At 56.0% G+C, this 27523-nt stretch overlaps 1 protein-coding gene across 2 annotated transcripts; it reads right to left on the bottom strand.

The window, feature by feature from the left end:
- Positions 1 to 314: 314 nt before the first annotated feature.
- Positions 315 to 27061, bottom strand: L3MBTL1 (L3MBTL histone methyl-lysine binding protein 1). 2 transcript variants are annotated; one of them, XM_055722777.1, is made up of 23 exons: positions 26912 to 27061; positions 19721 to 19918; positions 18375 to 18537; positions 17281 to 17504; positions 16365 to 16509; positions 16073 to 16211; positions 15253 to 15376; positions 14517 to 14604; positions 12268 to 12359; positions 11531 to 11635; positions 10531 to 10666; positions 10133 to 10233; positions 8291 to 8442; positions 7286 to 7362; positions 6809 to 6894; positions 6114 to 6224; positions 5720 to 5834; positions 5376 to 5475; positions 4273 to 4470; positions 3900 to 3946; positions 2798 to 2955; positions 1899 to 1961; positions 315 to 916 (listed from the first exon to the last, which is right to left on the bottom strand). In XM_055722777.1, the coding sequence occupies exons 3-23, from the start codon at positions 18508 to 18510 to the stop codon at positions 782 to 784; spliced, it is 2532 nt and encodes an 843-aa protein (XP_055578752.1). In that variant the 5' UTR covers positions 18511 to 18537; positions 19721 to 19918; positions 26912 to 27061; the 3' UTR covers positions 315 to 781. The 2 variants fall into 2 exon arrangements, with proteins under 2 accessions (XP_055578752.1, XP_027655131.1); XM_027799330.2 differs by lacking the exon at positions 26912 to 27061 and adding an exon at positions 21087 to 21257 and having other exon boundaries at positions 10133 to 10224.
- Positions 27062 to 27523: the final 462 nt, after the last annotated feature.

The following is a 27523-nucleotide window of genomic DNA, read 5'->3' as shown; positions in this document are numbered from 1 at the left end:
TTCTGCACCGACTCAGCCCTGGCCCCACAGGGCCCTGAGGCTGCTGCATTAGAGGAATAAAGCACAAACAGCAGTGGTGGGCAGAACAGCAGCCAGGACACACTGCTCCCCAGAAGGGGCAAGATGTGGGCCACTGGTTCCCAGTGCAGTGAAGGGGCAAAGTCATCACCTGACCTTAAAAGGGAAAGTCAAAAGAATGCAGAGAAAAAGGCAAAGTGAGAAGCTCCTTGAGAGCATCACTTGGAAACAGTGTTAGCAGAAGCCCCCCCCCTCCCCCCCCAACGCACTGAGGGCAAAAAAGAAAAAATAAAATCTTTCTCAGCTGTTGAGCAAAGCCAAGACCAGCCTTTAAACAGGTGCAAGCATGTATGTGGCAGTCAGTCCCTTCCCTCATCTGGGTGACTTGATTGTGGTGTCAGCCCCCAGCTGCTAGACCCTCTGCGCTGCTCCCCCGTCCCTCTGCACACACCCCCCCACAGCAGTGCAGTCACAGCAGGACTTGGGGGGCAGCTGTTGCACTAGGACAGACTAGCCCCACGTCCACCCTCCATCCCTGCAGCTACCCCGAGGCTTGGGGTCAGCCTGCACCCAGTGCTGGAAGAGAAGGGCAGCGTGGAGCGGAGAGGATGGGAGATGGACTGGTGGGAGAGCGGAGATGCGGCACCCGAGAGGACATGAGCAGGACGTGACAAGCTGCGGCCAGTCAGGGGGAATCTCTGTCCTGACCAGACAGTTTGGCAGCACCAGTGCTGAGGGAGGGTCCCAATCAGGCCAAGAAAAGTCACTTCAAGGTGTCATCAGCATTCTTGAACATGAGGATTGCATTGTAGATCTTAAGTGCCGGGCCCAGCTTGACACTCATAATCTTGACGATGTCAGCCTGCGTCAGCAAGAGGAAGGCCTCGCCATCGATCATCTGGAGAGGAGAGCAGGGACAAAGGCACTCACCGCAAACCCAGGCTGTGACCTCCTAGGGACAGCCAGCATGGGCATGACCTGGGGATGTGCACAGTCATGCTCACCCTCAGCCAGGTGCCACAGATGATCCCCAGGAGTAGGGCCAGGGCCACCCGCTGCACTCCCGCACTGCCCCGGCTAAGCCAGAGCTGGGTGCTCATGTGCCCAGAACAGGGCAGAGACGGGGAGACGGCAGGGGCCGCCCCAGGAGCCCACACTGCAGCCTGCCCAGCTCCTGTGCTGGAGCACAACAGGCACAGCACGCAGCCAGCACACAGCCTGCTCCGGGCAAACGCCCGGCTGTTCCCTGCTCCACGTCCTGGCACGCGTGGAGGCTGCTCCCAGCTCAGTTTTGCGTGCCTGAGCACCCTTAAAGCACAGGGGCCATTTACTGGTGGGCTGGGACACGTGCCGTACCCAGCGTGCTCAGGATCAGCCCTGCGCCAGGGGTACCGCAGCGCCCTTGTGCCTCTGTCCACAGAGGGGTCTAAAAACAATGAGCCTGGCTGACGGACAGCAATGTCACCGAACTGTTGCGCTGATGAGAGGATGCAGGAAGGGAAGGATGAATGGGTGAGGAGTAAGCAGCTTCCCTCAGGAGGTGATGGTGAAGGCTGCGACCCCATCCTCCTCCCGCTCCCCCATCCCAGCCTCCTCAGAGGGGCTCTCCCTCACCTACGCTGGGAGAATCTGGCAGCAGAGCTCCCTGGGGTCAGCATCTCCCCTCCTGCCACCACATCTGCACAGGCCGGCAGCTGCACACTGGGATGCAGCAGGGCTGCTGCTCCCAGGGCTGCGGGGTGGGATCCCTGCCAGGTGCTGGATATGCTCTCAGCGTTGATGGAAATGGCTGCAGGAAGGCCACTGGCCAACTCCTCCCTGCCCTGGTAGCAAAGATCTGTCACCTTGGCCACCTGCACTCATCCTCCAGCCCTTCTCACCTCATCCTTGAAGAGCTTGGCTTGGTCCTCGCAACCCGTCAGAGTCTGAACAAAGCTAAAGACCTTGGAATAAACGGAGAAAAACGTCACAACAGAGGCAATGTTTCTGGCCGGAGACCCCCCATGAGCCCACACCCTCAGTTCCACAGAAGCATTTTGTGCCCCGTAAAGTGGCTGTTAGGGCAAAGGCTGCAGCTGCAGCACCCTCCCATGCCCAAGGATCACCCCTGGATGAGGGCACAGGTACCGGCCTCCTCCAGCCCCAGAGCAGCAAATGCTACAGCAGCTTCGCCTCTGGCAAGCCAGCTCCAGCACAGCAAGGCAATTCCCACGGAGGGGCGGGGGCAGGAAGGAAGGGGCACACTGGAGGGTGATGGGGAAATCAGGCAGGGCTGGCTGCCGGGGCCGGGGCCAGGGTGCCAGCTACCCAAGCCTTACATGCAGACGCCCAAGAACCTGAATGAGGGCGACTACGAAGAATCTGAAGTACAGATTTCTTTTTCAGAGAAACAGGGAAGCGGCCTCTTACCTGCAGTCTATGGTTTAGGTTTTTAACTTGGCAAAGATGAAACTGATTTCCTTGGAAAACTGTTAACTTGCTAAATGAAGAGACTGCTGTTTGCCTTCGCCTGCCCCGGGCTAGTGTCACATTCAAGCCAAGCGAGAATGTGGTAGTTCTGCATGTGCTTCCCAGAAACTGCCATCAGGGCTCACATCTGGCAGCTGCCCACACTGTACCCCAGAAGCAAGCCCAGCAGACCGCCCAGCTAGCTCAAGGAAGTGGCCGCCAAAGCACTTCTGTGCCTGGTGTACATACATGGTGCTGCACAGCCAGGTAGAGTGCTCCCAGCCATGCCAGCGGGTTAGGAGCCAGTACACAGTCTTCAAAACCATCTTACCTCGTCAATGGTCCACTTGGCCACTGTAGTCGCTGTGATGCCAGCCACCCCTGGCAGGAGTTTGCAGTGCTGCTCCCAGCAGAGCGACAGGGAGCGGTCAGGGTGGGCAGACAGGGCAGACATGAAGAGCGACTGGTGCATATTGTCTGAAGAAATTGCTGGCAATAAAAATGGAAGATGTGATACAAGGTATAAGGACAAGAACATCTCACCCCATCCTATCCTAGAAGCCTCGGGGAGGGCCCCATTCAGGGGAGGGCCCAGGGCTGGCAGCAGATGGTCTCATGGGTCTGGGTATAAAGAGCGAGTAGTTGTCCCTTGGATTAACAGGATATCAGTGTATCCAGGTGTTCCATTTGGTGGGATAGGGGATGGTGGGGGAAGAAGTTTAGAGACAAGCTTGGCTTTGCCTTATTCTCACCACCTTCAATCGTTCATTTTCCATACTGAACTAGACTTCCATGTCAAATTTCACACCAGAATGCCATCCCATATCATTCAGTTCATTTCAGTTTTTTTAACAAAGCTCTTCCCTTGCTCTGTGCTCCAAGGAGTCAAGGATGGCTCCCATGAAGAGATCCCTCTTCATTCACCACCAGCGCTGGGGAAGGCAGTAGGACAGCCCATGGTAAAACAGACAGTGGCTGGAATAAACGTCAGTCATCAGAACTAAATGCCAAGCAAACTGTTCAGCATCAGTTTCTGCACTGCAGCAACGATTTGGCACTTCACAAGCACACTGATAATTTTGGGGTAGGGCAGCCACAGGATGAAGGCACCGCATCCCTGTCTGAAGAGAACAAAGCACCAGGGAAACTGCACTGCCACAGAGAGAGGATCCTAATTCCCTGCCCTAAAGCACTCAAAGATTCACAGACATAAACCAAGAGACATGACAGGGGACGGAGCAGAGCTCTGGTAAGAGGCAGGGGCGCTCCTTGTCAGATGGTCAGCTTTGGCAGTCAGCCACAAGCTCCTCACCGGGGCTGCCCTGGGGGAGGTCTGACCGAGTGGGTCCAGGGGGACCTGCCTCCAGCCACCCCCACCCCAGCTTCTGCAGCCTTGCCCTTGTGATGACACCGTGGCAGAGGATGGCACTTACTCTGGAAGTCTTCCTGCTGGATCTTCCGGTACTTTGGGGGTCGCCCTCTAAAAAGACAGGAAGACTGATTTCCAACTGGGTTGGAACTGGCCCGAGGGCCCTCCTCCACACCGCACAGAGCAATGCCTTGGCAGTGGGAGCAAGGATTACCTCCTGGACCCTGACCCAAGGGGCTGACAGCTAAAGACACAAGACATAGGAAGAAAACCCAAGAGAGGTGCCCAGCAGGGCTGGAAGGACAAATGCCAGCTGCCAGCAACCATGCTCCCCTGCAGCCAAGGAGCCTCTCCAGCTCGGCCACCCCTCCCAGGGACGGCGGTCGTGGCACAGGGGCCGTGCGCTGCTGCACAGGGCTCACCGGGCTCGCCCCTACCTCCCGTGGTGCCGAGACTTCTTTCGCTGAGGGAAGCCTATCAGGTTCCTCTTGCGAGTCGAGGCCTCGGTGTCAGACAAGTCCGCCTTAAGCCTGCCCTGGTTCTTCTCTGCCAGTGGGCACCCTGAGAGGCAGTAATGGGCCGTGAATCTCCCCGTCACGTGTCCTGACCCATCACAACCCGGCGTGGGGCACTTCCTAGAGAACAGAGGGGAGGCAAGCGTTGGACCCAGCTCAGAGCAGCACTGCAGGTCGAGCCAGCAGGGCCACCCCTCTGCCCCCGAGCATGGGAAGCCGTAGCCCTGGCCATGGGAAGCAGAATAAAGGCGTGCTGAACACATTCCTGGGGCGAGTGTGCTGCGTGCATGGGCAGGGCATGCCCAGTCCCTCTAGCTACAAACGCCTGTCCCACTTCCCCGCTGCCATCACAGCCACCCTGTGCGCCACAGTGCCGACCAAGCAGGTCACTGGGGTTCACAGTCTCCATCTTCCCTTCCTTGTCCCCATGGGCATCCCGACTAGCCTCACAGTGAGGGGGAAGCAAGTGTCACCAATGTGTCACCTGGGAGCCAGATCTGCCTTCCCCATCCTCATGGATGCTCCACCATACTCGTTTCTCTTGGCACCAGCCTGCCGTGCTGGGGTCAGCACTACACCGTGCCTCGTTTCCCCTGGAAAAGGTCACGCATGCGACTGACTGAGCTGGTGGAGATGGCATTGTTCCTTCTTGGAACTTTCCAGCTCATACCCTCACAGTGAAAAGCATCCATGAGGGGCTGGAGGAACATCATCCTCAGAGCTGGTATCAGTGAACAGCATTTTAGAGGCACTGTCCCCTATGTAGCCCATACGTCCCCACAGGTAGATGGGCACGTAGGGCGCTCCAGGGTCTCTGGGTGCCACAGGACAGGCACCAAGTAGGAGCTGGCAGGTGTTACACTAGCCACAGGCTCCAGGCTTCTGTGGGGCCAGGGGAGTGCCAGGGCTGCCCCTCAGCGGGGGACAGAGCCAGGCGTGGGGTGGGTGCAGGGAAGGGCTGGCTGCTGCCTGGGGCGGTGGGTGCAGAGGAAGGGCCAGCCAGGGAGCTGAGCCGGGGAGCTCACCTGTGGTGAAAGCTGTACTTGGAGCTCTTGGTGTGAGGGATGCTCTTGCAGCCCAGGGTTGGGCAGCCCCCATGGGCAGAGGAGGCTGGTTCCTTTGGCCCTAGACCAGGAGAGGAAAGAGAGAGACTGTCACGGCTGCAGTGCCAGACAGAGCCAGGGCTCCGGGCTCCCTGCCTGCATCAAACAGGGAGGACTTTTCCAAATAACAGCTCTGTGGCAAGGCCCTTCCTCCCTGCCCACCCTCAGCCAGCACCTGCCCTCCTGTTTCTGTGCACGGGCAGGTGGCAGTGACAGCGGAGACCTGGCACGCTGGTATGGGGGGCTGACCCAGGCGCAGGACTTACTGAGAGGAGGCTGCAGCGGGTGTCCAGTTTTTGAGCACCAGCCTATGGGGTGGATGTCCGGATGATCCACATCAATCCAGAAATCATAGACGTGGCTCCAGCCATCAAAATGGATCTGTGGAGACAAGTAGAGAGGTCACCCTTCACACCTCGGGGCACCTCCTGGAGGAGCTCTGGAGCCCTCCAAGGTGAAAGCAAGCAGCAAAGTAGAGCTGAACTGCAGCACAAGGCCCCCCTCCACCCCTGGAGCCAGCCACTGCGACCTGCCACCCTCCGAGCGGTGTGCTTCCGCAGAGCTCCGCACGCTTTGCCACTGCAACAGGAGTTGGGAAGGGCAGGAGCAAGCCAGCACAGCATCTGGACACAGGCTCAGCACCGATGCTCCAGCGCCCACCTTTATCCTGTGATCTTCCACATCCTCCACACTGGCCACTCGGATGAAGGAAGGAGTCCTCTTGTCCACTGCCTCCAGCTTCATGTTGACCAGAAAGCCGTGGGGTGGGCGCTGGGGCCAGGAAGAACCCAGGTCAGCGGGGAGCAGGACTGTGCTTCGGGCTCCCACGCCCCTCGGCAGCTTTCCCAGCAGCGTGCGCTCCTCAAGCCCAGCTCCCAGCCCTGGCCTGTCCGGGTAAGAGCCATCCCAGCTCACACTGGCAACAGGAGAGAGTGGGGACAGGCCTCCCGGGTCTGAGCTGTGTTTTAACAAGATGGGAAAGCTGTGCCCAAGGGAAGAAGGTCTCCAAGAGACGCATTTTGGGGATTTATATAGCAGCCACGCGTGGCTGGACACAGCTGTTGTTGCTGCAGTTGGAGACAACAACGATCAAGCAAGCCTGAACAATTTCCCATCACCAGTTCCCGCCTAGCTGAGGGGATGGTCAGACTTTCCATTTTTCCCAGGTTTGAACTATTTGCTCAGGATAGCCCTGACTTCTGAGACTTGAGCGTAGGTCCGAGCCCCAGGCCTGTGGCAGAAGCATGAATGACCTGAATGCACACCACTTGACTTTTCATAAAAGCAAAGACCTGACAATGGAGAAACCCCCAATTCCTGCCCAGGCACAGCAGAGCTGATGCTGTGGCACTCACCACTTTAAAGGCCCAAGCCGGGACAGCAGATGCTCCAGTTTCCTTTAAGTACTTTTCCCAGGTGAAGCTGTCGGGCTCAGGATAATCTAGAAGGGGGAATATGCAGATGGTGAGACACACCTGCAGGAAGACAGCAAGTACCCCAGAATGTCCTGCGAACCAAGCCTGTGCCAGACACACGGGAATGTGAGAGGGACCAAGAGGTGCTACTGTTTTCTCGTGCATCACGAAACCCAGGGTACAAGAAAGCACAAACACTTGGTCTGACACAACCACCGCTGCACCTGAACACGTGTCCAGGAGCCTCAGCAGGAGCGTGCCACCTCCCCCACTGTGGCCTGGCTGAAGGAAACTGCCTGGGCCCGCAGCCAGCCAGGGCCATGGGGTTTGCACCCCCAGGCTCCTCCACGCCACCCTGGGAAGCCTGTCCCCCAGGGACGCGCCAGTGATGGCTGCGCTCCCGGGCCACTGACTCACCTTGAGGAGGTGTGAGGGGTTTGCCGTGCTCCTGACACCATCCAACTGGGTGGATGTACGGACTGCTGGGTTCGCACCTAGAAAACACACCCAAACCCTTACACAAGGCTGAGATGCCTGGTGTATCGCTGCCAGACAGCGCAGGCTGCAGGGGCGCAGGGCAGGCCACGGGGCAGCACCCCCCAGGTCTGCACCACCAGCACAAGCCCCTGCAGAAGCCGAGGTCGTCTGCAGCACCCTGGTCCCCGAGTGACCCAGGGAAACACAGGCGCTGGCAAGGCAACGGCTAGAGCAGGGGGCCTCCAGCTCGGAGGGTCAGGACATGAACACGCGCCGGCTGCAAGCCCTGCTGCAGAAGTGCCCGGGGAACAGCAACCCTTTGCCGGGAGACAGGCTGTGCCTTCCAGAGCCCGCAGCCATGACACCGGAGCATCCAGGAACCTGACAGTCATGGCTCCCAGTAGGTCACAGCAGACGCGGGTGAGTGAGGAGCAGCCAGGGACAGAAACCATGCAGCCCCACAGCTCCTCGGGGCGACAGGTCAGAGAAGGTCAGAGGGCTCCAGCCACAAAGGGAAGGACCTGCTCTCAGGACCCTGACTATGCTAATTGGCCATGGTAATCAGCCTCAGCCAGCCTCAGCTGGGACACCTCCCCGCCCTGGTCACAATCCCCTGCCTACAGACACAGGAGCTCCTTTAAAGATCAGACCTTTGGCCTCTGCATTGCAGGTGGCTCCATCTCCTGGGTGGGTTTCAGGGCAGCCCACAATATGCCATCACACCTGTCTTTGCCTCACGTTAACTACAGAGCCATGGCAACATCCCAAGACATGTCACAGAACAGACAAAGGTTTGTCTCCCAGCACAGGGGAACCACTGGTGGCCTGTCTGCAGCAGCATGCTAGGATTGCCCTGTGCTCTCCTGAGCACCCCGTCAACTCTTGCTGAAGCAGCGGCAGGGTGTCTCCCCAGTGCTGGCACCCCAGGAGCCTCTGTGCACTTACCAGTAGTCATAAGTATCATCCCAGTTGTCGAAGTGCACCAAAAAGCGATTGTCCACCACATCAGTCACTGTGGCAACACAGATCAGGGAAGGGTTCATGCGGTCCACAGCTTCGAGCTTCATGCCCACCTCAAAGCCTGGGGAAGCCTCATGCTGTGAGGAAAGAGGAGCAGGTTTCTTTCAGAGCCACAGTCCCAGTGCCCTCCTCACCACTTCCCTTGCCTGCTGCAAGGAGGCATCTGCCCAAACCCTCCCAAAACCAGACTGTGCCTGGCCTCCAGCAGGCCCAGGACCACTAAGGATTCCAGAAGGGCAGTGCCCTGCTCTGCGTGCAAGAAAAAAGGCAGAGGGTAACTCAGTTTGGCCAAACAAACAAAGAGGAAAAGACATCTTCAGAACCTCAGGATCTTCTATAAGCAATAACCTCTAAGAGAAAAACAGCCTCAAACTTCCAGTGATTTGTATTTTGTCACAAAACACTTGTCTGCGGTCATGCTCTCCATGTGTGCTAGCAGCAACCAATGCCCCAGGCTTAGCAGGAGGAGCTGGGATGGATGGGGTCATCATTCATCCTACCTCACCTTTATCTCTGGAATTCAGAAATCTGTGCAAAATGCTGCATCACACATGCTAGTGGGATTGTTGCAGCAATGAACAGAAGAGTTTAGGCACAATAAATAACTTGGGAGAGGCTGATTTATCAATAGGCTTGAGTTTCCTCAGCAGCTGACAAAGAAACCATCAACATTTTGCACTCCACATTCCCACTTTCCTTACCCAAGCTGCCATATGAAAAATAAAGGCAGAGACAGAAACAACGAAGACACAAAACAGAAACAAAAGAGTTACACTTATGAAATATTAACCGAGGGGGTTTGGCAAAGTAATTGTTGAGAGTAGTGGTTACTTCTCACCAGTACTTTTGCAACATATTTAACTGTCCATGAGACCAACCTGAATGAAAGAGTGACTCAGGCCAATGCCAATTTTGGGCACACCAAACTGGTGTCCAAGCTACAGATCCTCAGCAGCAAAGCATGCCTCATCTCATTAAGCAGTGCCAGCAGTATGCTCTCCTGGCCCTCTGCACTGCAAACTTGAGAAGCATGGGGTTGTAAGAGTCGGTCTAAAGAGAACGATATTGTCTCAACACTGCTAACAGAGACCTGGAGGTGGAATGTGCTCCTCATGGACACCGAGACCCAGAGACCCTGGGAAGGAGAACTGCACGGTACGAGGAGTGCTGTGCCGCTCCCTGCCACCTGGGACTGGAAGGAACGACTACAATAAGGTCGTATAACAACTGTCGTCATTACAATGAACCATAACATGCGTGATAACCTGGCTCGAGAGGGCGGAGACTGACAGCAATCCACGGGCCAGAGGAGGAGCAACGTGTATTGCTCAGCATAAAAGAGGACTCTTTAGCAACTGAATTTTAGGAGATCTTCCCCACCAAGGATCACGACGACCGGAAGGGCCGGCAGGACGCTGCCTGGACCGAGGACCATAGGGACGCCTTGGACCCGTGGTGGTCGCTATAATCCTCTTTCCTTTTCACTTTACCTTTTCTTCACTTTCTGTCTTTCTCCCTGTCGCACGCTGCTTTACGGGCAAACAATAAAATTGATTGAAGCATAACCCCTCAACGTGGTCGCCTTGATTTTTGCGCTTCGAGATCATAGTAAATGAACCATCACGAGTCCACTGAGCGGACCGTGACAGGGGTGGACAGAGAAAATTTTGCCCAGCAATGGTGGAGGCATTCCGCTCAGCTGGAGGGCAAGAAGCCACACCTGAACCTGCAGGCTCTGGCAGGAAGGAAAGGCTGCTAGCTACTCACAGTATTTCGAACCACGAAGAGGTGCTTAGGAGCTGCCTGAGCCTTTGTTATCTTCAGGTAGTTTGTCCAGCTGAATTCTTCTTCCTTATAACCTACAACCCCTCAGGAAGAGAAATGAGAGCAGTGAGTTCACAGAGAGCAGCCAGGAGGTTGTGCCCTGGGACACAGCTGCTGGCTGCAGCCTGGCACTGGGACATCCAGGTGGCAGGGCTCTGCCCCAAAATGGGAGCAAGCAGAGATCTTTAGCACAATGGGTGCCCGAAAGGTTGTCCTGTGGAACCCCCCCCCAGTACAGCAGCATCCCTTTGAGGGCTCCATGGAGCCACCCTGTCCCCACCTCCAGCTCTACGTTTTGGGTCTCCGCTTCAACAGGACCCAGCAACTTGCTAACTCCTTACCTTTTGGGGGCTGGAGTTTGTGCCCAGTCTCCTCAAACCAGCCGGCAGGGTGGATGTCAGGGGAGTCAGCATTCAGCCAAAAATCGTGGCACTCAGAGTAGCCATCAAAGTGGAGGCGCATCCGGTAACCGCACACCTGCCAGCAGGAAGGGCAGGAAAAGGAAAGGAGCATGAAACCCTCCTGCTGTCCCTGGCCAAGGGGACACCTCCCATCCCGCACACAACCTCAGCATATCACTTAGGGAAGCCAAGTCACTCATTGGCCAGTGCCCACATCAGGGGGCACATGCCAGCCCCAAAAGGTGTACAGCACAGAACAAGGTAAGTGTGAGGCCACCAAGCCAGCCCTAAGAAGGGAGGTTCAGGCTGGTGTGTGACATGCCATGGTGGGGCACCTTGCTGGGTCCAGCAAGCGCAAGGATTCCCTTTTCTGCACCCGGGGAAATGGTGCAGGGATTCTGGCTAAATGCCGTGCTGTTTTGGTGACATCTCTCCAGCAGCAAGAACAGCAGCCACTGTTGTACAGCTGATTTCCCTGGCTGCCTGGGGAGCGCTGCAAGGCAGGACTGGTTCAGCTGCCACAAGGCTAAGTGGGGAGCCCCACAGACAGGGCCTCCATGGACACAAGGAAGAGCAATGGGATGCCTCCGCACCCGCTATCGCCAGGGCTCAGACCTGTCTGAGGGGCATCAGCTCCAAAAAGCTGTTACCATCACCACAGTCTCTTCCCCCATGTGGCCCTGCCGTGTCAGAGAGACAGACAGACCAACTTGGCTGGGGCAGAACCACTGCTCCACAACACTGTCTCCTGCCCTGTGAGCTGGGAGGAACTCCCTGTTCACTTGACCAAGGTGTGGGAGCATCACATGCAGCGACATGCAGGCGAGGGACCAAAGCCGGTCTCCTCCACGGACCGGCCAGCAGCAGCCCCCGCCACAGAGCCTCCCACGCGCGGGCGCAATGAGGGGACCGAGGAACACGGACGCCGGAGGCACCTTACCTCAGCCACCGTCAGGATAAAGTACATAGACGGGTGCTGCGGATCGATCCCCTCCAGCTTCATCCCCACTTTAAAGCCATTCTTGTGCTGGGAAGCTACTTGGTACTGGAAACAAAAATTAAACTACAGTGTAAAAACCGACACAGATAATTGGGTCTAGAACCATCCCAAGGAGCAACCATCAGGCAATGGGAGCTGCTGGGAACAGGAGACTGTGGGCCACAGGTTACGTTCTGGTTCAAATTCTAATTCTTTCCCATAGAAAAAGGCATTCTTCCAGCTCCTTGTGGGTTTGCATCCCCTGCTGCTGGCAGGGCAGGGTGTCCCTGCGCTAGTGGCCGCAGCACGTGGGGCACGGGCCTGGCTCCTCTTGCACCCTGGCGAGCAGGTGCCTGAGCGCAGGAGTGCGGTGCAGCAACGTGGCCTCAGGAGAGCCCACACCTGCCTTCCAGGAAGGGCTGGAAAGGCTGCGCCACCCTGCCAGGGCCACAGGGATGTCCTAGGCCAGCGTGGGCTGCTTGGGATGGGGGACAGCACCCTGCTGGGGAGTGGGACTCGGGGCAAATCAAAACTGGAGGCTGACGGGTCACCTCCAGGTGAAGATGCGAGATTGCTTATCGCTCAGAGTCGCGCAAAATAGGGAAGCAAGGAAGAGAGGAGAAGGAGGAGGGGTGGGAAAAAAAGGGAAAGAAAAGAGAAGATGAAAGAGGGAAAAAGACAGGAAAATCCCAACTCACATCCTGGAAGAGATCTAAAGGGGCAGCGACAGCTTTCTGCTCCTCCAAGTAGGACGCCCAAGACCAGCCTTCTTTCTTCTCCTCACTGGCACCTGAGCGCAGCACAAACGCACACACAAGACGCGCTGCTGAGGGTCCACTCCAGCCTCTGTCCCTGCCTGCCTGCCTCAGGGCAGCGGAGGGCAGGCGAGCGCATGGGTCCCGCTGGGGCCACGTCCCGCTCTCGCACACAGTCCTGCATCCCTCCAAAGCTCAGCACCGTCCTACCAGGACCCCTTCTCCAGCAGACCTGGCTGGCTGGCTGAGGAGGGTCAGAGCCAAGAGGCCCCCCTCTCACAGAGGTCCCCATGACCCAAATGTCCTCTGTTGCTGCATGATACTCTAGTAAGGCACCTAAGGAGCTTGAGGGACAAGCCATCCTGTGCAAAGCATCAGGACACCTCTACAACCAGTCCTCCTCCAGTCAGTACATCCAAAACGGCCACAGCACTGATGGATTTGGGACAACCAGCAGGATCCATCCAGAGGTCTGGGAATCACTCCCAGATGCAAGGGGCTCCCGGCCAGTCAAACCAGCAGTGGGCTCACCTCCCACTGCTGCTCCAGAGGCACCAGCTCTGCTATCCTCTGCTGAGACAACCACCTGAGCCCCCCTTGGCACACCAGTGCCACCCTGATGCCCTAGAGATGCGTTTGCCCTTAAGGTATCCATGAAAAGAAGACCGCATCGTCTCTTCACAGGCAGGGAGATGATTCTCCATGCCTCTGACCCTTTTGGGAAGGCCACAAAGGCCTCGCCCAAGGCACACAAGACACAAACCAAGTCTCTTGCTCTCCATCCACTTTCTCTCCCTGCTTCATATCGCCTGAAGGGACTCTGGGAGTGCTGTGCCTATTATGGTGCTGAGTAATTCACAGGCACAGGGCAGACAGGGCAGACAGCCTTGAGCAGGGCAGACCAGCAACGCAGGGCAAAAACAGCCCAGCTCCTTCCTCTCTTGAGCTTACAGGAAGGGGAGGTGGAAAAAATAGGAACTTGCAGAAGACACGAAAGCTGAGCTTCAGTAAGCAAGGTTACTAACCTAGATGCTTCACTAATACTTAAGAGTGCCAAACACCTTTATTATTCTTTAGGACATAGGAAAAAGCAGTGGGCATGTTTGGGGAATCTGTAAGTACAAGCTCTGCACTTCTAGAGAATGACAAATACGCCTGCAGCCAGAGCATACACCGACTCTGCTGCACCAAAGCATCCAGGTGTGCATTTTGTTTGTTGATGTACTTCTAAAATAAGAGAAAATAAAATGCTGACATAACAAGGCTCAGCACTGCTTCCGTGTATGCAGCAGGGAAGGTTACATGTTCAAAGCTCAGACTGTAGAGAAAAGGACCTGGTAAGAGAGTACGAGATTCCTTCTAAATAGTGGTTAACTCTGTAACATCAGGGCTTAATGACACCTGGCCCCTGCTACTGTCCCTACACTTGGTTATGGAGAGGAGTATGAAGCTGGACCAGCTGAATTTTGAAATTACTTTGAGCATGACCTTTCACTACTCAAAAATGAAAGGTTTCCCATAAATCTTTATTTTCAGTATTTTCCCAAGTTTTCCTTCCCCCTCTCCCCCATCGCGCTGCAGGAAAAAACCCAAACAAGCAAACACTGCATCTTTCAGCTTGTCTCCCTTCCCTTTGTGTCAACAGCTCTGCGTTTAAGACCTCCTCTGCTACAGTCCAGGAATAGATCCCCATGAGGTGAGACAACCCCAAATCACCCAGCTTCAACAGCACCAGACCTACAGGAGCAGCTCCAGAACTTGCGAGCTCCCAAACAAGCGAGGGAAGTTCCCCATAAGACTGTCCAAAGGCAAGGCAAAGCCATACGTGGCACTGAGTCACATTATTGCTCAGGATTGTACATCTCTGAGTACACATGGTATCCACGAGTAATAAATTCAGCTCACAAGGGGAGGGACTGGAGAGCACTGTACAGTACAGCCCAGTACCTGAAGAAGACACAGCCATATCTGTAATGGTGCACCTTTCCCACGGAAAGAAAGAGAGGAAAGGAGAGAAATGGAAAGAGACAGAGAGAGCAGGATCAAGCAAGCAGAGGAGCTTACAAGCCTTAAGGAACATGTACCAGTGCGCTGCACTCTGCTGGAGCACCAAACCTCTGGCCCAGCCCCACAGTGGGACCCCACAGCTGAGGCAGGAGTGCTCACCCCACCACCCACCCAGCCCTCCATACCGTGCTGGCTCCCATTCCACGTATCAGCCTCCGGATTGCTGATGGCAGAGTCTCCCGTCGAGCTTTTCCTCTCTTCCTGCTTCTCCTCCTAGACATGAGCAGACAAAACAGAAATCCATCGTGTTGGAGGTCTGCACAGAGGTTTATGCTGAGTTTTATACCATCACACTACTGCCAAGGGCCACACTGTGCCTCCACACCATCTACAATTTGACTGATGCTTGGCCCAGAAATGGGCACCCAAGAGGATCTGACGACAGCAGCCTGAGCGGGATTTTGGTGCCCAGTGGTAGCAATTGCACCTGCCATGTATCTGCTACAGCCAGGGCTGGCAAGCAGAGCTTCCTTGCCTTGTCAGTGTCACCCTCCCTTGCCCAGGACACACGCCACAGACAGACACTCTCTTACTTCGACACTTGACTTTGGCGGCCCAGACTCAAAAGAGCAGTTGAGAGCGCTCAATACCTACAGCCCGATGAGGATGTGTCTGGCATGCCCAGCCCCAGGTGCTCGGCATGCCAAACAGCTAGCCAAGTGTCTAGAAGCCCTGATGCTCTACACATTCAAGTCTTTTGGGCATTAACAGCCAAGAGGTTACACCTTTGACATATAGCTGACATAGCACAGAAAAGTACAGATGAGAACTGTGCACAATCTCAGTGCATACAGGGGCAACCCACGGCCCACCCTTGACACCAGCACATGCCCACACGTGCCCTCCCTGCCCTCTTCCTACCATTTGCTCAGATTCATATTCTTCCTCCGAAGGGCTCTGGTAGTCCTTCCTCTTTCGTTTCTTCACTGGTTTGAGGATTTCAGCAGCATTGGTGCTGCTGGCAGAGTTTTCCACAATGACGGACCTGCACAGAGGAAGGAAGAATAAACCACTGTGGCACGGTATGTGGCAATAGCTGGGGTATCAGCCAGTGCAGCGGCTCCTGGAGAATCACTGTCACCCCATTTCTTACTCACACATGCTCCCATCCCTCCTGACTAATGTGTGCGCTCCTCTTAGCACACAAGTTGGCAAGAGGTCAGAACCATGCTACAGACCAGAATCACCCTCACACGCTTGGGTGTCAGAAACCTGAATCCAGGGATGGATCAAATGGGATCCAGTTTCATAGCAGGGCTCTAAGCTGCATCATAGTCACACAGAGATGCTGGAAAATGAGACCCAGGAGTCATACATCAGTAAGCAGAAGGGCTAGAAATGCTGTCATGATCCATGCCTCCCACTGCTGCTCAGCCCGAAAGCACCCACTGCAGCAACCTCCTGCTGCAGCCCTGCTCCAGCGGATACGTGTTTATGAGGCCACAAATTGGGCAGGAGAAAATCTGGCCCCTGTGCTTCCTGCTGACCCCTGGGACAAGCCTTCATCCCCCCACCACTGCAGCCAGGGCACTCTGCCTACAGGAAAGAAGGAAACAAGTGGGGTGCTCAGCACCTGCTGCAGACAGATGTGCCTGTAGCCCTTGCTGGAGCATATGGACCAGGGGAGGGAGGGCAGACGGATGGATATTGTTCTGCACAGAGCAGACTCTGCTCCCTTTACCTTTCTTTGAACTGCTGGTGACAGTGCTCACTGCAGAAGCCACGGCCTTCCCGGGCTCCATCTGACACATGTCTCCGGCCACAGGTATCACAGTGGCACATGGTTTCTGCTGTCGGCAGCTTGATCTGCTCTGGCACATCTGAGTCACAGAGAAGAGAAGCAGTGAGGCACAAGGTGCAGTGAGGGAAGGAGAGCAGGAAGCAGGAGATATTTGCCTTGCTCAGGGCCTACGCCAGACAGCGCCTGCTGGATGAGGGTACCCACCCCAGAAGTGCTACCATGGTGCCCTTACCCTGAGCCACAGTAGGATTGTCCCTGCTGGTGGGTGCCACCTCTGAGTCCCCGTCCTTCTCTGTGTGACCCTCCTTTATAGCGTCTACTGGAGGCATCTTATCAGCACTCACTACCTTCAGTGTCCCGTACTCGTTTATTCGAAACTATGTCATTGAACCAAAAAACAAGGAAAAACAGTTAACAAGGAGGACAGAAATGTAACTTGATAGCTAGCGGGTGCACGTGAGCTTTGAGAACAAGGGACGCTTGCAGTCATTAGCCTGTCCAACAAGAGGACAGCTCTTCTGGTGACGGAGGTGAGCACAGCAGCGGAGTGCACCTGCCCTGCTGCAGCTGCCTGCACTGCCCTGCGCTGGCCACTGAGCCTGCCAGGGCAAGCACACTGCCTGCGCTTGGGTGAGATGAGGGGCAGGGACATGGCTGGGGGATGTGGTGCCCTGAGGCTGAGCAGCAGCTGAGAAACTGGTGCATTTTGTGCAAGCCACTTCATGTACTGAGGGGTACACCTAAAGGCACCTGCCGTCTGATGAGTGCAAGACCACTGTTTCCAGGGTGAGTGCAGCCATTTGGTGAGAGCCAATTCCATGGCACAGTTTGGAAAGGAAAGACACCCCACACACGTAGCATCCCTCTGCCTCCCTGTGCATGGCAGACCTGCTGCAGCCCCTCAGGCACCATGTGTATGCTCTGTCTGCTAAGCTCATAAGATGGAAGGGGCATAGGGATGGGGCACAAGAAGAGCTTTGCAGAGCCAGAGCAGCTGAGGGACCCTCCAGTTGGGGCGCAGGGACTGCCAGGGCCATGTCATCCTGGTGGTCCCTGCCTGCCACAGGCTGGAGGACTGCCACTTACAAGGGCAAGCAGCTGCAGGGAGTGGCCGGGGGGCAGAAACGGTGTCCCAGGGCTACACTTACCCGCAGGTTACTCCCAGGCAAAGTAGCCACCCCATCTTTCCACTCCAGCACACGGACTGTGCTGCAGGTCTGCACCCCGCTGATCTGGGGAATGACAGTAGCTGTGATGGGCTCACTCCCTGCTCCCCTCTCTGGCCTCTCAGCCCCTGTGCTTCTCTGTGGTTCCCGGGGGAATCGCTGAATTTCTAAGGTGCTCGTGGGAAGGTTGATGGTAGTGGCATTTGCTTGAGAAGGGAAGAAAGGAAACAACCAGAGGCACACACAGAACACTTAACTGATGCAAACAAGGCTCAAAGGCAGCACAAAATGACAGAGAGGACACAGTCTCCCTGCCAAGGGCTCTGTGCTGTGGGCTAAAGCACCCACAAAGCAGGCAGTGTGACCCAACAAGATCTGCAGCCAGCAATGGCTTGTGCTGGGGGGTGGCCCCAACACTATCCACATTCAAGGGTTCCTACTTCAGCCTAATCTCAGACTGTTCCCACGAGCAGGATGCTCTGATGTGGCAGGAGCATGCTGGCAAGCTCCTGGACTGCATCTCCCAGTTCAGTTTAATTTCACAGGAACTCACTGTGCAGTCCAGGGCCTCTCTGCACTGGGATCCAAGGCACTGGGAGTGCAAAAACTGGGAGATTTGCTTTGCAAGAACATCCCTGACCTCAGCTAACACATCCATGCTTTGCTCACACACCTCATGAAAGTCACATGGTTTAGGTTTAGGCAGCCCTGTGAGGAGCAGGGAGTTGGGCTCAATGATCCTTATCAGTTCCGTCCAACTTGAGACATTCTACGACTCTACGACAACGCAGCAACCCAGGAGGCCACATGCCCTGCGCGCAGGCACCCAGCACACTGTGCTGCACTGACACAGGGCCCCAGACATCAGGGCTTTGGTTTAAAACTCAAGAGGTTTTAATCAGCCACAAATTGTCCAAGTGATGTGGGATAGTCACAGAGAACCTCTAAGATTGCAACAGCAGCACAGCTTTGCCTCCCAAGGATTTGGGAGGAGCACAGATACGCAAGGAGTGTGAGGTATCAGTGTAGGGGGAGAAGGCTGGGGAGGCACAGTTACAGAGGACAGTTCCACATACCTGGTATGATGAAGGCAGTCGTTGGCAGGTGGGTGCTCTGCACAGTGCTCTCAGTGGTGACCACGTGGACGCTGACCTCCCCAGCAACATTCCCCTTCGTGCTTCTCACAACTTCCATCTCTGCTCTGCTGTCCATCACCTTGCCTGGGCACAGAGCGAGACACTGGAAGACAGCAAGAAAGAAATCAAGTTTGGTACAAGTACAAACACAACAAAGAAGCGAGAAAGACACTGTGGAGGATGGTCCCTCCATTTCATAAAACGGTCTGAGTTGGAAGGGACCTTAAAGACCATCTAGTTCCCACTCCCTGCCGTGGACAGGGACACCATCCACTAGACCAGGTTGCTCCAAGCCCCGTCCAGCCTGGCCTTGGACGCTGCCAGGGATGGGGCACCCACAGCTGCTCTCGGCAGCCTGTGCCAGCGCCTCGCCGCCCTCACAGTGAAGAATTTCTTCCCAATATCTAACCTCAACCTACCCTCTTTCAGTTTAAAACCATCCCCCCTTGTCCTATCGCTACAGGCCCTACTAAAGTCTGTCCCCATCTTTCTTATAAGCCTCTTTAGGCACTGGAAGGTGCTATAAGGTCTCCCTGGAGCCTTCTCTTCTCCAGGTTGAACAGCCCCAACTCTCTCAGCCTGTCTTCATAGCAGAGCTGCTCCAGACCTCTGATCATCTTCACGGCCTCCTCTGGACTCCAACAGGTCCACATCCTTTTTATGTTGGGGCTCCGGAGCTGAACACAGTACAGCAGGTGGGGTCTTGTGAGTGGAGTAAAGGAGGAACATCACCTCCCTCGACCTTCTGGCCACGCTTCTTTTGACGCAGCCCAGGGTACGGTTGGCTTTCTGGGCTGTGAGTGCACATTGCCAGGTCAGGTAAAGCTTCTCATCAACAAACATGTGTAAGTCCTTCTCCTCAGGGCTGCTCTCAGTCCATTCTGTGCCCAGATACTAGGGACTGCCCTGACCCAGGTGCAGGACCTTATGCTTGGCCTTGTTGAACTTCATGAGTTTCACCTCTCAAGCCTGTCAAGGTCCCTCTGGATGGCATCCCTTCCCTGCAGCATGCCAACCACACCACTTGGAAAACTTGCTGAGGGCACACTCAATCCCATTGTCCACTTCACCAACAAAGATGTTGAACAGCACCGATCCCAGTATGGACCCCTGAGGAATGCCATTGTCACTGGTCTCCACTTGAACGTTGAGCCATTGTCCACAACTCTTTGAGCGCGACCACCCAGCCAATTCCTTATCCACTGAGTGGCACCAACATGACCTAGTAAAACCCCTGTTGCGAGATCCCATCTCAAAGCCTGCAAACACTGAGGGTTTTTTCTTACCTGGCACCACCATAAGAAGGTACGAGCACAGCAGGTCCACCACAAGCTATGGCTGCTCCCAGCTCCCACTGCGGTCTACACCACTCTGATGCAGGCTGTGACTCAGGGTTGGCAAATTCTATCCTGGAGAAGACGGAGGTCCCTGAAGTTCCCCTTCCAGTTCTCCTGCTGGGCTGCCACACTTGATCTTCGAACTGGCTGTAAGAGAGAATTTCACAAGTGACAGGAGTTAACCAAGGGGGCAGGTGGGCACAGAACATGACATCAATTGCATGCAGCTGAGTTTCTCACAGGACTGGTGACATTCAACCCATTTAGCCATCAATTTCAAGAAGCAGGCAAGGTGTTAGGGCCCTGAGGGCAATACTGGATCTCACCAGACCCCCGGGACGTCCACCCATGTCAGCCCACTCTCAGCCTGCCTATGCCAGGACCTGACCTGCTGCTAGCATCCTGACTCGGTCTCAGACCTTGCCTGAGTGACCTGAGCTCCCAGCTGGAGCGGGCCACGGTGGCCCTGCCAGCTGCCCCCCTCACCTCCCTGTTCCTGTGGCAGCAGCTGGCCCCTCCTGTGCCCCAGCAGGCAGGATGGTGCCTACACCAGGATGTCCCCAGACCAGGGTCTGCCTGCAAACTGGAGGGAAGGACAGCATTGCCTTGTGGTGCCCAGGGTGCCCTGGTGAGGGAGGACTCTTGGTGCTGCTCCTGCCCCAGTGAAAGATGCAATGGGTACACAGGGCTAAGTGGAAAACCAGCAGTATCCCTGGATGCGGTCAGGGTAGGCAGATGTCTCCACGCCTACTGAAACCGGTGGGCAGTGTCCCAGAGACCACTGGAGCCTGAGGACAGCGCGGTGGGGAAGAATTTTGGACCTGCCCTGTTTCCCAAACCCTCTCCAAAGCACTTTCTGTCAAGACAGAGGCAGGGCAGCTATGGGGCTAAGCAGGGGACTGTGCTTGTGTCTTGGTTGCTTTCAATGCAACCTGGATTTGAAAGAGAAGACAGCCATGTGGAAAACAGGATGACCATTTCTGTGAAGCACAGTTAAATAAGAATTTGGCAACAAAGGGCAGTCTGAAATTTTAAAACCTGAGGCATTAAGAGAAAGGCGTTACAACCAGAGGGTAAAGAGTGGGACGGTGTGCTCACGTCAGGGGGAAGATCTACTACTACTTCTCTCTCACAGTCCTGCCAGGTTTGTGATCAGAAATACCTGATGTTCAGCTGGCAGATGATACGGATCTTTAAGGCCCTCCAGGTGCAGCACCAGAAAAGGACTGTTAAGTCTCAGGAGAACCAAAGGAACTGGGTAACTCAGCTTGACACCGGACTCCAACTGAAAGTCAAAATGAATATGGCAGCCAACCTGTCTTGGTGCTTCCCAATATCCACTAGGAACTTCTTTGCGTCCTTAGGTACTTAAATCTGTTATTTATTCTTGATTCATCACATGGGTCAAACGTTCCAAGGACAACTCCTCGTTCTGTGTGAGCTGTTGGCTTTTTTTTTAATTATTTATTTAAAGAGAACTTGGGACTGGAAATGCCTAGAAAGGAAAAGAAATAACTAGATCCAGTGCCCAAGCTGGGTGATGCTCAAACTCATCTCTGTAGAGCAGTCCATAATGTGAACAATAATTGCACAGGAAATAATCAGCAGTAATTATCACGTGTCACTCTCCAAATCCTTGTAGGGCTTGCCTGCAAATGCTGTTGAGACTGGTTCTCCTGTGCCTTGTGAGGTCAGGGGGAACAGAATTCATTTGGATTATAGACTGTGGTGCTATTCCTTAAACTGGAAGAACTAAATAACTGAGATTTAGGACTCCTGGGAAAGGCCTCACGGCAGCAAAGGGCACGTCCGTCCCCCCCACTGCTGCTGAGCAGCCCAGCTCAGAGGGTAAAGAGCCCTCCAAGGAGCTTGAGGGAGGCAGAGGAGCCCATCCAGCCCACAGCCCTGCCCTACAACAAACCGTCACTCCTGCTCCTCTCTGCCCCTCAGCAGCCATGCCCAAGCTTCCTGCAGCACCTCTGGCCAGAGCACCTCTTTCTTGTTGGCAGAAACCTTTCCCTAACACCTTGCCCCAGCTCCTGCCCTTCCAGCACGTGTGGAACACAGGTTCTGCAAACAATTCCCCCAGCACGTGTCCTGCTCCATCCCACAGGGAACAAAGGCTTTGAGGTCCTAGACACCACAAACCCTTATGCTTACAGACATCTCAAGCCACATTTCTCTCATTTTTAGATATGTGGGGGCTGACAGGCCCAAAGCTATTCCAAGGCCACACACGAGCAGCAAGAACACCGCTGGCGTGAACTTGTAAGCACATCATTGCCACAGCTGAATCCTAGGGATTCCCAGGGCTCTCCCACCTCTTGTCAAGGGCTTCCATGGTGTTAGACAACAATTTACTACCAACACTGCTCACATCAACCATAGCACATGCAAACTTTTAACTTGGAATTTCTGAGATAACCCCTGCAGAAGCAGTACCAAGCCCCAGAGCACTGCCCCGGAGCCTCGATGCTGGGGTGGGTGTGGGCATGACACGACACCTGAGCTGCAGAGCTCAATCCCCAACCTGGAGGAGTGAGAATCAGGTTTGGAGACATTGTTTGCAGTTCACAGTTTTCAAAACGCTGGCAGAAAAAAACCTGGAAGCCCAACCTGCTGTGAGGCATCTCAGGTCAGAAGCAGCATATGAGGAAAAGGGGAGAAAAGGACAAGCATCTCTGTAAGGCAGCACAGCCACAGCTATGACCTGCCCTAGCACCACTGCCACAGCAGGGAAAAGGCACTGGCACACGTCACTTTGGACAACCCTGGTGCCCAAGAGCAGAACCTCTGACAGATGTCAGGGAGAAGATGCCTGCAGCTGAGACAGGCCTGGTTGTTTCAGTGCATGGAGCCAGAGCCTGGGCAGGTCCCACCACCCCAGAGAACACTTCAAGGGGCCCCCTACAAGCCACGGTATGGCCCGTTAAGGACGGCAGGATAACTCGGCCTGGGAAGAGCCTCAGGAGGTCTCTAGTCCAACCTCCTGCCCACAGCAGGGTCAGCTATGGGATCAGACCAGGTTGCTCAGGGATTTATCCAGTCTGGTCTTGAAAACCTCCCAGCATGGAAAGCACGTTCCCTACAAATTAGCACAACGATTAGCAAAACTACCTAACACATTCCCTTTCTGGTGACTGCTCCAGACGATAAAGAGAAGGTTTACTTATTTTCTCAATTTTTCATTTAGTGGGATCTTAAAAAGCTTTTGGCCTACACATGCCCCAGTGACATCTGAAGAATCTCCACCTGCGCCGACAGGACCATAATTAGGCCAACACTTCGCAGCTTTCAAAAATCCCACCATCCAGATTTTAAAATAGCAAGCAATTGTAGACGCGAAAGCTATTTTGAACTTATCAGCGAGGCCCCAAGTTCTCCATTTTTCCTGGTACTGAGCGTGACTCTGTAGGGTGTAGGTCAGCCCCACGCCCCAACAAGCCTGCTCTTCAGCCTGCACACCCACTGCTCTCCGCTGCCTTCTGCCGAGGGGCGGCCAAGGACCTCGGGCTCCCACTCTGGAGAAGCCAGGAAGAAGAAAAGCCACCCTAGGGAAGCCTGGCCATGCATACACGCTGACCTGTGGTCTCTCCAGAGACTGCCACAGCACGCTGGCTGGAAGGAGGAATTTTTCAAGACAACTTCCACACAGAAGCGCTCTCTTTCCTGGCCTGCTTCGCTCTGGTAAAGTGGTTCTTGCAACCACGTTCTCCATGTACAAGTATGTACGTGCGTACAGCCATCTGTCTGCAGTCAGACTTCGCCAGCCTATTTCAACCAGCTTTGACAGCAAGATTAGACGTCCCTGTAACGGTGGTCTCTGTCAGAGTAAAACCTTCAAGTCTGGGAAACCTAGCACCTGCACAGAGAAGAGGGTCTCCACATTGCACCCCACCTTGCAGGGGAGGGCGTCAGCATGAAACATGGGCTGAACCTCCTGAGCACCAGAGTGCGCCTGGGGACAGCTGATCTGTGCACACACACAGGGGAAACTGGCCACCAAACACGCGTTTTAGGGCCACCAGATTCACTGGTCCTGCTGCTCAGAGTTTCTAGTTCATCAAACCAGCAACGCTGGGTGCTGGCATAGCAGCGCTCCGGACTGGTGACACAGGGGCTTGCAAAGCAAGCGTTTCTGCGGCTGCTATACACCAGAGTCTCTGACTCCGCCACAAGCCTCACACCCACCCTCTCACAAAGCCACAGCACAGCCAGGGGCTGCCCCTCTGTTTGGAAAGAGGAGGGATACACTGCACGCAACAGGCCACAGAGGAGCTCAGAGAAAAGCAGCTCCCAGCACAGAGACACTGTACAGCCCCGTCAGCACTTCATAAAGCACAGTCTGGTCAAAATAAGTGTTTCTTTTCATCACAAAATTGCCTTAAAATTACCATATTTCAAAATATATTAACATGTTTATTGCAGCTTCTGAGTTTTTTAAATATTCCTGAAATCTGCACTGGTATGTGCTGGGGGGTCCCCAGCTGGGAAGCTAAAGCCGACAGACGACCCGGGGGCCTGGGGGACACCGGGCTGCCCACGAGCCAGGAACGTGCCCTTGCAGCGAAGGTGGCGAGCGGTGTCCGGGCTGCACCAGGAGAAGCATCACAGCAGGTGGAGGGGGGGACCCTTCCCCTCCGCTCTGCACCCAGGAGACCGCTGCTGGAGCACTGGGCTCCCCAGTACAAGGGAGACAGGGACAGGCCGGAGAGAGCCCAGCAAAGTGCTGTGAAGATGAGGAGGGGATGGGAGCATCTCTGCTGTGAGGAAAGGCTGAGAGCTGGGGCTGCTCGGCCTGGAGCAGGGCAGGCGCCGGGGGATCTCACTGATGTGTACAAACACCTGGAGGGAGGGGGCAGAGGGGACAGGACCAGAGGCCATGGGCACAAACTGAGACACAGGAGGGTCCCTCTGAACCCTGTGAGGGTGGCCAAGCACTGTCACAGGCTGCCCAGGAAGGTGGTAGAGCCTCCATCTGTGGAGATACTCAAAAGCCACCTGGACACAGTCCTGGGCAGCCAGCTCTGGGTGGCCCCGATGGCCCGGGGGGCTAGACAAGGTGACTTCCAGAGGTGCCTCCAACCTCAATCAGCCTGTGAATCTGCGAATTACTTTTTCAGGAATTTCCTCAGCCACAACAAAGAGCTTCCCCATCCTTACCAATGGGTGAGGTATGGATTATTAATTACCTCCTGTGGCAACATCGAGCCTTTAAGAAAATGCACCAGCTGGGATCATGCTAAAACCACGAGTGGTACACCAGAGCACTGCAGAGACATGGTGGGCTGGGAGCTGCTCCCTTGGATCTTCCCATCTTCTGACATTGCCCAGGGCAGGCGTTTAAGAGACCAACGGCACTGCAGAAAGTGTTTGCTCCATATACAAAGAAGCACAGTCAGTAACACCCTTTGCACAGGCAAGCGGCTCAGCAGAGAAAGGCAAACACACCGGCTTCTTCCCTTCCAAATCTGACTGCTGCTCCAAACCCAGGAGGCGACGCCTCCCCTGGAGCCAGGGGCCACAGAGTCCTCCTAATTCTGCTGCAGCATGGGGTAAGGTTTGGAACAGACCATGGTATTTACTAACACCTCAAAGCAGGATGAAGCATCCTTCCATGCAGGAAGATGCCGTTCGTGTTGTACATTTCAAAATAGCTAATAGATTCTGTGAAAGTAAGAAATCAGAGGAAGAAGGGCAAGACAGTGGCAAGGTACCTTCAGCTTCAGGTTCAGGCACAGCTAACAAAGTGGTGACACTTGGGCTGGGCATCACCTGCTGTTCCCAGGGGCGTCACTGCCACTGGGACTAGCTCTTGGGCCTGTGGATCTGCTCAGAGCCACAGGGGGAGAGAAGGAGCAGCCACCAGCAACCTCACATGCCACCCCAGTGGGCTCAAGGTGACACCATCCATGCTCAGTGCTGAGGCTGGAAGGGAGCTTGGGCAGCTCCGACTGGGCGCAGACCCTCAGCCAACACTGGAGGGGCACAAAGGGGGCACCCACGTCCCACCTTCCACTCTGCTGCCATAAGCCGCTCCTGGCAGCAGCACCAGCCGGGCTGCAGCATCCCACCCTGCCAGCGTCAGGGCTCAACACAGGGTGGTTTTCTGCAAGCGACACTTACAAGCAGGCGGAAACATCCAAAGAGGATTGATACACGATCCCGAAATGTTTCAAGACGTGCAGTCTTTTACAACTCCTAAAGAAACAAACCCAGAACGTGTCCCAGCAGGTCCAAAGCCCCCACCCCATAGCCTGGACTGTTTGCTGGGTGCCCCCCTCGGCTGGGCTGATGCCCCCGGTGCTGCAGGGCCCTTTCGAGGGCCACAGCGGTGTCACCTTTGGGCTCCAGGATAGCCTGTGCTCCTGCGGTGCCTGAAGACGGCCAAGCGCCCCCCCTGCGAGGGGCTTCCCACCTCGTGTCTCCCGGAGAGGATCCCTCGGGAGAGCCAGAGCAGAGCCGTCCCACACCGCTGGGCCACCCCGGGCAGCGCCTGGCACCACACGCGCCCAGCTGGGACCAGTCTGCCCAGTGAGACCCACCGCCCACCAGCACAGAACTTGTCCAAAGCGGGCAAGCACCCACACAGACTTATTTTAATTTTTTGGTAAGACAAGCACCTGCACGTACTTTTTTCCTTTTAAATTTTTTTTAGCAAGACCAGAACTTGCACATACTTTTTTTTTTTTTCTGTTAAGATAAGCACCTGCACGTACTTTTTTTTTTTTTAATTTTGTTAAGATAAGCACATGCACATGCACGTACTCTTTTTTTATTTATTTTTTATTATTATTTTTTGCTCACACATCCCTGCTGTTGGGCGTAGTGCCTCGAGAAAAAAAATACCTCCCTGCACATGGACGTTACAGCCGCAGAACGACCCGCGGCGGCTCCGCAGCCCCCCCGGGGGCACGAGGCAGGCAGCCCCCGGCCCATCCCTCCCCGCCGCCCCCGGCCCCGCCACCACCGGGGCCTCTGACGAGCGGCGGCCGTGGCGGAGCGATCCCCCCCGGCAGGCCCGGGGCCGCCCCGGCTGCGGGGGGCGGCGCGGAGCGTGACGCGGCCCCCAGCCGCGCTCGGCCCGGGGCCCGGCCCGCGGGGGGGCCCGGAGCAGGCAGCGGCCGGCGCGCTCCTTACCTCCACGGCGGGGCCCGGCGGCCGCGGCCCGGCCCGGGCGCTCGCTGCCAGCCGCGGCGGGGGCTGCCCGGCCCGGCGTGCGCTGCGCGGAGCCGCCCTACGGCTGGGCCGCCGCGCCCGCACGGCCCGGCCCGGGCTGCCAGCGGGGCTGCGAGCGGGGCCGCGCCGGCCGGGGGGGGGGGGGGGCGCGGGCGGCGGGAGGGGCGCGGAGCGGGGGGGGCCGGGGCGGCGGGAGGGGCGGTAATTGGGAGGCTGACTCGCAGGCGCTTAATGAGCGCCGTCGCCATGGCAACCCGCGTGTGCCGCCGCGCCGCAGCGCCCGCGCTCGCTCCGCCGCAGGGGTTCGGGGATGGGGCCGGCGGGGGGTCGCCATGGCAACGCCGAGCATCTCCCCCCCCCCCCCCCCCCCCGCCCAGCTCCGGCCAGGCCGGGCGCCCCCCGTTTCCCCCCGCCCCGAGGGGCTGCCGCGGATCCCCACCCTGCGCGGGGCGGGGGGCGACGTGCCGCTGCGTGCCCCCCCTGCCCCTCGTGGGGCGAGGGACTGGCCGCCAGCAGCTGCCTCCAGTCACTGACATTGGCCTGTGCCGTGTGTGCCTCCCCAGCCAGAAACCG

Source organism: Falco cherrug, chromosome 10 (assembly GCF_023634085.1).
Source record: "Falco cherrug isolate bFalChe1 chromosome 10, bFalChe1.pri, whole genome shotgun sequence".
NCBI classification, from domain to species: Eukaryota; Metazoa; Chordata; class Aves; order Falconiformes; family Falconidae; genus Falco; species Falco cherrug.
This window is presented reverse-complemented; position numbering and strand designations above follow the sequence as displayed.